The sequence below is a fragment of the Zeus faber genome (genome assembly GCF_960531495.2).
Source record: "Zeus faber genome assembly, chromosome: 22".
Classification (NCBI taxonomy): domain Eukaryota; kingdom Metazoa; phylum Chordata; class Actinopteri; order Zeiformes; family Zeidae; genus Zeus; species Zeus faber.
In genome coordinates, this window is record NC_137209.1 from 5,242,581 (window position 1) to 5,253,882 (window position 11,302).

Consider the following 11,302-nt stretch of genomic DNA (forward strand, 5'->3'; position numbering starts at 1 on the left):
TTTTTATTTTCATCATTCCCCCTTTTCCCCTCTAATGCACTGACTAATAACACCACAACGCTGCACTATATTAATATATTGTAGCTCTTATAAACACGTCTCAGTAACTTCTTGGTATTTTCAGCAGCTGGCTCCTCCTGTCGCATCAGCCTTCCGTCTTAGCAGCAGCAGCCGCAGCTCTTCCCCCGGCCCGGCAGAGAGCATTCCTATACTCCTGTGCCATTTCACCCATGTCACCTGTCCATAACCTCGAAGACTCTGTTTTAGCTGTGACTGTCGCACTCCGCCCTCTCAGATCCCACAAAGGTACAAGTATCGGTCCCTTTCAGCACATGCAAACATGTACACCACAACGCCCAGCATGGGATTGATCTGTGATTGTGGCGTTTTGTATATATATATATATATTGTTTGGATTATTGCTGTTACCAATAAGCACGTGCCACTGCCACGTGGAGTACAACGTTTTCGGAAAGCGAAGAAAGGAGAGCAGCCTGCGTGATCTGGTTGCAAATACTGCTACTATATTATAATACTATAATACTAGGCACTTAAGCACCAACACCACCACCATCAATACTCTTACCAGGGCCATCGCCAGTCGTTGCCTTGTGCCCTGTGAAGATGAACCCGTGAACTGATGGACACCGGAGACATTTTCTTTACCTTGTTGGGTTTAGTTTTATTACTTTCACTAAAAATAATTGTTATCCTCGATTGTACTTTGGGATTGTTAATTGGCGTCATTGTTCCTTCGGGATCAATAAAGTATCGATCATCATATTATTTTGCTCACTACTACTGTTGTACTACATGTTATGATACTGCAGTATACTACATACTTATTGGAGTTTTGGAGCCGAAATTTGGCCCAAGAGGTTTCTTTTGGGAAAACAGAGGGTCGCGCTTACCACCCCGCCCCCCGAAAAAAATTAAAAATAAAATATAAATAAGCCGCAGCGGCCGCGATTTTGCACGGGCATATACAGTATAAATTATACATAGTAAGGTGGGGGCTCAGAGGGGAGCACAAAGGTGGGGGCCAGCGGGGCTGTGAGACTATACTATTTCCTAATTTCCCCAATTCTTACCCAATTTGGACAAATGATTAATTGAACTGTTCATCTACTTCTTAGCTGCATACTTACACTAATGAAATAATGACAATTTTAACAACAATTTACGCTTATTATTTTATAATAACATGGTTATAATAATAATGTATATACATTTATTCATTTAGATAGATGGATACTTTATTTATCCCCATCTCTGGGAAAATGCAGTGTTACAGCAGCTTACATCAAAACCATAGGCAATAATAATAATAAAGTCATGAGTTAAAAAAAAAAAAAAAAAAAAAAAAGGCAATATGCAGTATACTTGTAAGGTTTTGAAGGTGGTGAACCCTTACAAACAGAATGAAACCCGGCAGGATTGAGGTGTAAAGTGTGTTGGAGAAATGAGCAGCATCGCTTAAGCGGGGCCTTTTTTTTTTTACAGAGCTCAGGTTTTTTTTGTAGCAGGCCGGTGGACAACAAAAGCAGTGCTGCAGGTGCAGCAGCAGTGATCACACACACACACACACACACACACACACACACACGCACACACAGGCAAGCACGCACGCACATACACACACACACTTGCTTTCCCACCTGGCTATGCCCATGATCTCTACCAACACCATTATACAGTGAAGGGCACCTGGACACCCACACATAACGTTAGGAAAATATATTCACAATCTAGTATTTGCATATACACAATAAGCATGACTATAGCCTAACACAGATTAAATAAAATGCATAGTAAACTGAAGAAATAACAAACAAACCCCACGCCCCTCTCCTCCTCGTGGCAGCATTCTCATGGGCGCGCTCCATGGAAACCTCGAAGAGAGTGTGATGAGTAGGGGGTTCCCCAAAAATAAAAGCACAACCTGACAGCAATGAACCACCGGAATTACTCTGTTTTGTCCACTACAGCCCACGCCGTGCATGTGTGTGTTGTTTCTTTCACCTGGGTGAGGGGGAGGCTCTCCAGCTCCCTCACAATACCCAAATAATTAACTAACAAACAGAAGAAATGGCAATATACGATACACCTCAACTTAAGTAAAGCATTTGTTTTAAATAAAGTGTGCGGGAAACCGCAGCATCATTACGCAACGTGTCCAATTTACAAATTCGGATTAAGACACCAATGCTAGGGTCCCAATTCTCATGCATGAGCACTCATCTGCATAAAAAGGTACAGTGTGGGGCCTTATTATGGGCCACGCGAGACCATATCTGGATATGACAACTCCTTCAAGATTCAAGATTTTCATTCGTCACATACACATACATACTTTCGTACATATATGCAGTGAAATGTAATGCAAACGCACCCGGTGATAGCACGCAATACGTCCTAGGGGAAAAAAAAGTCTTTCGAATAGACCGACTAACTGACTCCTAAAACGTAATACAGTAAGTTGAATACTTAGAATAGAATATATGAATAGAATCAAATAAAAATATATTGAATAAAATAAAATACAATAAAAATCAAATGGAATAGATAGAGGGAATATGCCTATGTATATACAGATATGTGCATTAAAGTGGCATGTGAATGTGAATAGAGTGAGGTGGTGTTTGTGGGATAATGCAGCACAGTATACAGCAGTACGGCGCAGCCACACGGCATCACCTAACAACCCACGAACAAAAAGACAAACTTGACACTTACTTTTAACTTCTAATACATTAGTACATTTAATACCACGCATATTACTTCACGTAAATAGAAATGTACAGGCGGTATTTTCAGTGGAGTATCAGGTATTTGCACTTTCTAAAGGCGTGAGCCTTTCAACACCCGTTACCGCTTGACGGCTGTGACGAGGCTCAAATGTCTCCATCCAGCGGAATATTGAGGAAGCGCTAAATTCAAATAAAACCCAACATAAAACACGACATCATCCCAAAAAAAAGAACACAAACATTTCTTAAGGGCAACCAGAATAATAATGAGGAATAAGGTTTCAGCCCTATGGTTTGAATCCCTAATAATAATAATAATAATAATAATAATAATAATAATTCAATTCGAATAAACCAACTCATTATGGCCACCACTCGCCCCTCGGTTATAATAATAATAATTATCATTATTATCCAAGTGGTTGGATCGGGGGGACGCGTAATCCTTTTCAAACCAAAAAACATACCGATGTTATCAGGACAGCGAGGAACACGCGACATGGACGAGCAACAATCAAACGTTCGAGTCCAAAAAAATGTGGTCCCCCCCCCCCCCCCCCCCCCCCCCTTCGCGATGGTGCCGCTCATCTTCCGTCACGGGCGCCACGGCGGCCCTTTCGGGTGGCCAACCGAAAGCGAGCTCCTCGCTAAACGCTTTGTGCCCTGAGCGAAGGGGAGGAGCAGCGACACCGCTGGGGGGAAGACACGCTTTGAGTTCGGAGGCCGTTCGGTTCCTCGTGTTTATCAGTGACGAGCGCCGGCCTTTCCGCGGTACATTGAGGGGTACGGGGCACGGGTTGAGATCGAAATCCCAGGGTTTGCCGCCGGTCGTCCGGCAGCAGCAACAACAGCAAAGTAGGAGCTCCTCCCACCGGGTAGTTTGCGTACGGTAGCCGAGATGCTACCTTGTGCTAAGTCCCCAGACGCGTTTCTCACCTGAGTGGGAGACGGTGTTGGTTTCTATTTTGGAGGAATCGGGTCGAGTGGACGTTGTTTTGGGTTTTTTTTGACGCCGGGCGCGGGGCCGTCGTCCTACTGCGACCGATCCAACGCCAAGGTGTGTGGGTGTGTGTGTGTGTGTGCTGAACCAGCTCGCATCGCGAACACACAACCAAGTTAACCGGCAGAAGCAGCTGTTTCGACCCGCATCACAAGCTCATTAGATTAGACGACGATCCATACACACAGGGGGATTAACCAGTCTATTCACTGCAAATAGGACTGTTTTTATCATGAAGATTGGCTTACTTTACTGTCATAACCAAACACTAAGTACTACTTCTGATTATACATATATATATATGTGTGTGTGTGTGTGTGTTTTTCATAGTCTTCAAAGTTTTCCCTTTGACTGCACCCGCATACTATGACGGCGCGGGACACACGAACATCCCGAGCCTTGTGTTGACTCGACCCTTGTCCTGTCCTACTTTGATTATTCGATCGGGTGTTGTAGTTGATTCCCAGCCGAGCTCTCCTCCTATCTCTGTCCAGATGATAGAAGTGGTGGCCTCCATGGCCCAGGGCCCCGTGTTTCTGGCCGGAGAGGTGATGGAGTGTCTGGTCACGTTCACCAACCCCATGTCCCACCTCTCCACCTCCGCCAGCAGGTGAGTAAAGGCTTCTGTACGTGTCCTCTTTCACCCCGACAGCCGTTCCCAGACCTGTAACCGAGCTCCCCCTGTTTGTGCCGCAGCGAGATGCTGGCGTGGGCCAGCGCCCAGATCCACTGCCAGTTCCATGCCAGCGAGAGCAGAGTGGCCCTGCCGGCTCAGGGCAACAAGCAGGACGTCCAGGCTGAGAGCGACACGGTCCTCATTCCAAGTCGAGGTCAGGAGGATAGGCAAGGTTTATTGGTGGAGGGGCGACCGGTTAGAATGAATGAGACAAAGGGAGTGAAGATGGCAAGGAGCACGAGAACCCGTTATTTTAATCGACGGGCCTGAGAAAATTGAGATAAGAAGACGTGGTTTGGAATGACAGCCCTCGATGGCGATCTTTTGGTACATTCCGAGTGATAATATATATACGATTAAATAACCCGCATACCTGAAAATAAATTGCTGTTTAATTTGCGTATGTCAGTTTAATATCTATTTTATAATCTGTGGCCGAAGTATTCAATCAAGTTTAAGAGGGACCGTATATTTAAGTAAGCCATAATCGCGTTGAAATATTGAAAAAAACATGCAGTCTGACCTCTCACCATCCTTCTCCTCACCAGGAGAACGAGGCCAGTGCATGCTGGACACACCACCTAAGATACTATTCTGTGACCTACGTCTGGACCCTGGAGAGACCAAAACATGTATGTTGTTTTCACTATTTATGTATATTTGAGATACTGAACATAGATGAGAAATAGATGGTACTGAAAGGATTGCAACAAAGGGTTGTTAACTTTTAGCTTTTTTTTTTTTTTTTGCTTTTCTTCAATCTTAACAAGGCCTTAAATGCTTTCCCTCCCCTAGATTCTTACAGTGAGGTAGTACCGGTTGATGGGCCCCCTAGTTTCCGTGGTCAGGCAGTGAAGTATGTCTACAAACTCACAATTGGCTGTCAGAGGGTCAACTCTCCCATCAAACTCCTGCGAGTTCCCTTCAGAGTGCTGGTCCTGCAGGGTGAGTTTGTGCCCTCCGCCACAGTGCTGTCTGTTCCATCATTGCTACAACCCCATTTCTCACAGGAAGCTACTTATTAGTTTTTTTTTGTCATCTTTGTCTTGACATGTTCTCTCGGATTGCCTAATGCCAGAGATTTGGCACCATGTCTGTGGTTTGACTTGATGCTTAAACGCTGTTCAACTCCTGTGTTACTCTTTGATTTGATTTGATTTGATTTGATTTGATTTGATTTGATGTGTGTGTGTGTGTGTGTGTGTGTGTGTGTGTGTGTGTGTGTGGATCCTGGAACACATCCACCTAAACCATCACAAATGATGTGCGTCACTTAAACTTGGACATCCGTGCACCGCGTCACACATAGGACACACACACAACTTGAAAGGTACGCACGCCCACTCAAACAATGACATAGCAACACACACACACGCACACACACATCCATAGAGCCCAATCTCTCCCTAGGAAGTATCTCCAGTTGTTTAGTGAACACACTACTGTTCCTGAGAGTGTGTGTGTGTGTGTGTGAGTCTGTGTGTGTGTGAGTCTGTGTGTGTGTGAGTCTGTGTGTGTGTGTGTGCAGTGTCCATACCAACACAAGCCTTTATACATCCAGTTTGTGAGGGGGACCAAGATTTACCAGCCAAATTATTTTTTTTACCTGTGATTGGCACGTGCCAGTGGCTTATCTCCAATCTTGACTGCGATGTATGTCGAGTAAACTATTCCTTCCCTCGTAGCATTAATCTCTATCCAGTTCAAACTTCACACAGCAGTTTCCAGCGTACGGATACCACTTATAAGGACGTATGATACTATTGCCTCTTCCTTCCTGTGCTGGTGATTTGAAAAGCCATAGAAAAACATCTAAACTTCGACTCTGCTTCAGCTATGTTTGTTGGTGCTTGTCTGAATTTGTAGGCATGCCAGAGCCACCCTTTCCTCAGGATGAGGAGGTCTCTCCCTCCAACCCATTCCTAGAGGAGGAGGAGGCGAGTCGCAGGGACGGCAGGCCCCTGGACAGAGCCTTGGACATGCTGATGGTCACTACCTCACGGCGCTGCCCCAGTGAGTCTTGACGCCCGTGGGCCAAGCTGACCGAGAACGAGTAGCTCCTGTTCTCAAAGGAATGGCAATTAATGTACGCATGTCCCACAAAAGGAAACAGGCCGTTTCAAACATTTGTCAAATTGGGGAAACTTACATTTTGAATATACTTGTGTCATGGTGAACGATTGCCTGAAGTTTATATGGCGTTGCGAAGACAAAACATGTGTTTTACGGTTGTATTATTAAAACGACACCTTCAATTTAATTACTGAGCAATTTTGACTTTATTTATCTTTCATTAAGAATGTAGCTGCAAGATAAATCACCGCTACCCAGTGACAATGACACGTTGGCATTTCGTTGGGGAGAACGGGTGAATCTCTGTGTTCATATTCTCTCCTGAATTAGCCTGTCGGTGACCTTTGAACCCCATTCTCCACAGGCGTGTTCAACATCACTAACATGCGCGGGAAAGTTGCAAAGTTTTGCATCTTCAAGACAGTTTACAGACTAGGCGAGGACATCATCGGCACATTCAACTTCTCAGAGGGTGACATCCCCTGCCTCCAGGTGTGTGTGTGTGTGTGTGTGTGTGTGTGTGTGTGTGTGTGTGTGTGTGTGTGTGTGTGTTTTACACTGGTGTTGATTCTAATTGTACTGTGTAGAATTACTAGGTATAAATTATTTTAGGGATATGGAATTTCTTGGATACTAATGATAACTGATTATTATGTGCTCTATTTTGAAACGCTATGTAAGAAATGCTAAGATGTAAAGATGAATCTGAATTTATTGTCCAAACTACTGAGTTAGTAGTATGAAGAATAAATATAGATTTTGATGGATTTGATGGCGTATTGTAAAACAAGTTGTAGTTACCACAAAAAAAATCGAATGAAGCTTAACCTTAAAACATAGCTTCATATTATCAGCTGTAATTTTACTTCCAGTATCAAAATAATACCAACAGGGTTCTTACCGGGGTACTTGAGGTGCTTGAAGTGCTTGAATTTCATCCTCAGAAATTTAAGTTCTGGCATACCTTGAAAATAGCCCCTTTTGTCCTGAGGTGCTTGAAAATTCCTTGAAGAAAACATAATTATTGACAACCTGTGATATTCCCCCTGGTTTTGTTATTCAAATGGTTAACATTTTCCAGAATATATATATATATATATATATATATATATATATATATATATATATATATATATATATATATATATATATATATATATATATATATATATATATATAAAATAGACAATGAGATTGACAAAGAGGATATTATAATGAATACAGAATGATAGAAAGTTTATTATATTGGTTTTGCATGAAGTCCTTGAGAATGGGGGGAAAAACTAGTGCTTAAAAATCTACTTGAAAATTCTTGAATTTCATTTTATAATGCCAGAATGATCGCTGTACCAATATTTTAAATGTTTCCATTCGTCACGATTTCGTAAGGTCAGGTGATGCTCTTCCTGTGTTCTCAGTACTCTGTGAGCCTGCAGAGCGAGGAGGAGATCCAGCCGCCGTACCAGCGGCGTCCGGGCCAGACGCTCAGCGTGACGGGCCACGGGCGGCACCTGGAGTCCTGCCTCCACACTGCCTCCAGCCACTTCTCCCTCCCCATCCCACTCAACGTCACGCCGGGCTTCAGCACGGACATCGGTCAGTGGCCGGAGCTTGTTTGGGTTCTCGTTTTCGATCAGGCTTGATCTAGAAAAGGTTAAAAACGATCTATAAAATTGCTTCTAATGTACTTCTACTCAAAATCAGTCGTGGAAAGTAATAAAAGTACAAGTACTTAGGTACATTTTTCAATTATGTCTACTTACTTAAGTATGTTCAGTTTCAAATACTTTCAACTTTTACTCCGCTACGTTTCAAAGAAAATATCCGTACTTTTTACTGGACTACGTTTCTAACGCAGTAGTGTTATTTTAGTAAGTTTTGGTAATCTGGATTTATATTTATATACATTTAGTTTAGAAAATATCCTATCCAGGATATGCTGAGCGCTGTAAAAAAGGTGCAGTAGTATTTTATGGCCTGTACCACCTTTAAACGAGCAACCGTTAACTCCGCTCCCACAGTGACCCTGCGCTGGCGCCTGCACTTTGAGTTCGTCACGGCGCGGGAGCCCATGGAGCCGCCCACCGTCACCCAGAACCAATCAGAGGTAACCGTCTGGACCGGGGCGGAGCATGTGGACGTGGACACCTTTAGCTGGGATCTGCCCATCAAAGTCCTGCCCACCAATCCGGCCCTGGCGTCCTACATGTCCCAATTCACAGGGACAAACAGCATTACCATTTGAGGGTGTGTGAGTCTGAGTGGGAGTGATGTAAGAAGAAAAGTACATATTTTGTGTCTGATGCAAAGACGTGTCCGTACGCTCCGGTCTCTCCGCGTGTTTGAGATGCGAGTTTTCCAGAACAAGTCATGCTGGATCAGAAAGGGTTTAGCATTTCAGGAACAAATGAGAATGTTTTCCATTGTATATGCACACTTATTGTTGAACTTCTTATGTCAAGTATGCAACCTATTATTTTTTTTTTGCCTTTTTAACTTTTGAATACTTTCTTCCCGTCGGGAGGTTGAGAGACGTTTTCCTTGTAAAGCGCGGTTGACTTTATGCTCTTTGTACATTCGCTATTTAATTCCATTTTTCACGAAGCCCACGTGCACTGTGCGCTGCTAAGTAAAAACAGCTGTTTTTTATGCAATTCATTTGTACATTTAAATGGATCGTGCTCTCTTTCGCAATGGCTGTGCAAGTATTTAAATCATCAATTAAATGGTGGATTTGAATTTGACAAATGAGTGAGCTTTGTGAGCCATTTGTTACTACACACATCAATAAACAGTTCTTTTCTATATACTGATTTTCAATTATTTAAGTATTTTAATACGGTTAAATGACTTGCAATACAAATAAAATCAAGTACAGTGTGAATTACAATTATATATTACGTGTAAGCATGCTGATATTTACAATAAGCACATTTGATTGTTGCGTTAGATTAAATATATATTTTTTATGATTTAATATCTGATCTTTTAAAACCAACAAATGAAATGACTCAACTTTCTATAAGGGGGGTCTTAATAACTGTCTTTGCTTCAAACGATGATCACATTACTGTATGTGAAAAAATACACTTTAGATAAGGCAAAGATCAACCCTCCTAAAATGATAGAATTCCATCAAGGCCCCTTTGGCTTTAATTAGTAATGTCCTCAAATGTGTAAAAACTCCTTAAACGGCCTGTCTTTGCAAATAATGGAAGGAACGAACTTTGCTATGCACATTGAGCTTCAATCCTCTTGTGATTTACTTCATAAAGTAGCCAAACAAAAGGGCAACAAAGCATGCTTCAATAACTAAACAAACTCACTGACACATTCTACCGTTCCCCTTTAGCTCCAAGAACTGTCTAAACGGTTAATACTATATATTGGTACACTTTATATGCATAAAGGTTTGTACTCGTGACCATCGCCGGTCAGGTTTGATGGCTTATCCCTCCAGCTGCTGCTGTAGCTTGAGTGAGCCGTGGCTGGGGCTCAGGTCGTGGTCCCCCGGGAAGCAGGGCAGGCGGCGGTCGGCGCTCTGGACCAGGGACACTTTGCAGGACGTCTGCTCCACCCGCACCTCACACCACGAGGGGAAGTCCACCGGCCGATGGACCCTGCAGAACCAACAAGAGGACCAGTGCCTGAAGCTTCATCACCTGCGCAGTTGAACATGAATGGATAGCAGTTCATGGATAGATAGATAGATAGATAGATAGGACGCATACTCACGTCTCACAGCACCCAACACCAACGGGGTGAAGACAAGTGCACTGCAGACAAGTGCTGTCGGTCCAGGTTTCCCCCATTGAGTAATTCCTCCCCTCGTACACACACTGTGCTGTAAAAGAAGCGTCATCAGGAATTCATGACATTTCACAGCGGTAAGTGTGTCGGCGCATTTTATGATCCCAACATCTGGCCAGAGTTTCATCATGTATACAAGCATCGTGTCGGTGTTCCAGGTGTGAGAGTAAAACATCCATATGCATTTACCCTCCCCACTATGGGAAATTATGACGATTCCACGTTAAGTGCACTTTAACATTTACTGTATGATGTTTTGAAAGTGACACTGATCAAAAATGTGGTTTTCTTAGCTGACCTCAGAAGCCTCCGAAAGTGAGTGCAATGTGGTGTTTGAGGAGAGGGTATCTGACCTCTTGCGTCGAAGTGGCATTCCATCGGTGCAGCGGAGCCTCCGCTGGTCCACAGCAGAAGCGCGGCGAGGGTGGCGAGTGCGCAGTTGGCTCCGGTGGACTCCATTTTCCTCGGTCTGGCCCCGTCTCTGGCTTAGCCTCTGCCCACACACCTCCATTTATACCTTCCAAAAGCTTTACGACCACGCTGCGGAGGTGTGGTCAGAGAGAGCGTGCGGCCTATGGTCTGGGGAGGTAGGCGTTGGGGAGGTGGCGGTGCCATAGGGAACAAGAGGGATGATTTTTTTTTCTGGGGGGGTGGGGGGGACAGGGGGACAGGGAGGAAAAATACATGTCTTGGCATCGATTTGGCACTCCTGATCAGCCTCGCTGCGCTTCAGTGGGCATGAACCTTTATAGTGGTAGAAAGAGTGACACATCCTCGCGGTGACTAAGAGGGAAGGGTAGAGGTGGGGGACGGAGATAGGAGGGAGCGCGGCCCAAAGAGAGGGGGAGCAACGAGACAAGGGAGACGGATGGAATTGTCGAACATGATTCATTCAGCCTCCGCTGGCTCGATACGGCGAGCCGCTGTGGCGCTGTTGGCTGTTGTTACTGACGCACACACAGAACAGCGAGGTATCTGTCGGTGAATGGAACT

General features: G+C 44.1%; 2 protein-coding genes across 2 annotated transcripts; one reads left to right on the forward strand and one right to left on the reverse strand.

Annotated features, from left to right (window-relative positions):
* Nucleotides 1-3,650: 3,650 nt before the first annotated feature.
* Nucleotides 3,651-9,196, forward strand: rgp1 (GP1 homolog, RAB6A GEF complex partner 1). The gene is made up of 9 exons (XM_080023522.1): nt 3,651-3,807; nt 4,245-4,360; nt 4,447-4,580; nt 4,975-5,058; nt 5,222-5,371; nt 6,293-6,439; nt 6,864-6,991; nt 7,918-8,095; nt 8,521-9,196. The coding sequence occupies exons 2-9, from the start codon at nt 4,245-4,247 to the stop codon at nt 8,742-8,744; spliced, it is 1,161 nt and encodes a 386-aa protein (XP_079879648.1). The 5' UTR covers nt 3,651-3,807; the 3' UTR covers nt 8,745-9,196.
* Nucleotides 9,197-9,420: 224 nt separating this feature from the next.
* On the reverse strand, nt 9,421-10,768 carry msmp1 (microseminoprotein, prostate associated 1; the record flags this gene model as incomplete). The annotated part of the gene is made up of 3 exons (XM_080023529.1): nt 9,421-10,119; nt 10,235-10,343; nt 10,663-10,768. The coding sequence occupies 3 exons, from the start codon at nt 10,766-10,768 to the stop codon at nt 9,948-9,950; spliced, it is 387 nt and encodes a 128-aa protein (XP_079879655.1). The 3' UTR covers nt 9,421-9,947.
* Between the last annotated feature and the right edge of the window lie 534 nt (nt 10,769-11,302).

Excerpts from the sequence above, each read along its gene's own strand:
- rgp1 (XM_080023522.1), top strand. The coding sequence starts at position 4,245 with ATGATAGAAGTGGTGGCCTCCATGGCCCAGGGCCCCGTGTTTCTGGCC. Across the intron at positions 4,361-4,446 it reads CTCTCCACCTCCGCCAGCAG|CGAGATGCTGGCGTGGGCCA; the intron begins GTGAGTAAAGGC and ends TTTGTGCCGCAG. Across the intron at positions 8,096-8,520 it reads GGGCTTCAGCACGGACATCG|TGACCCTGCGCTGGCGCCTG; the intron begins GTCAGTGGCCGG and ends CCGCTCCCACAG.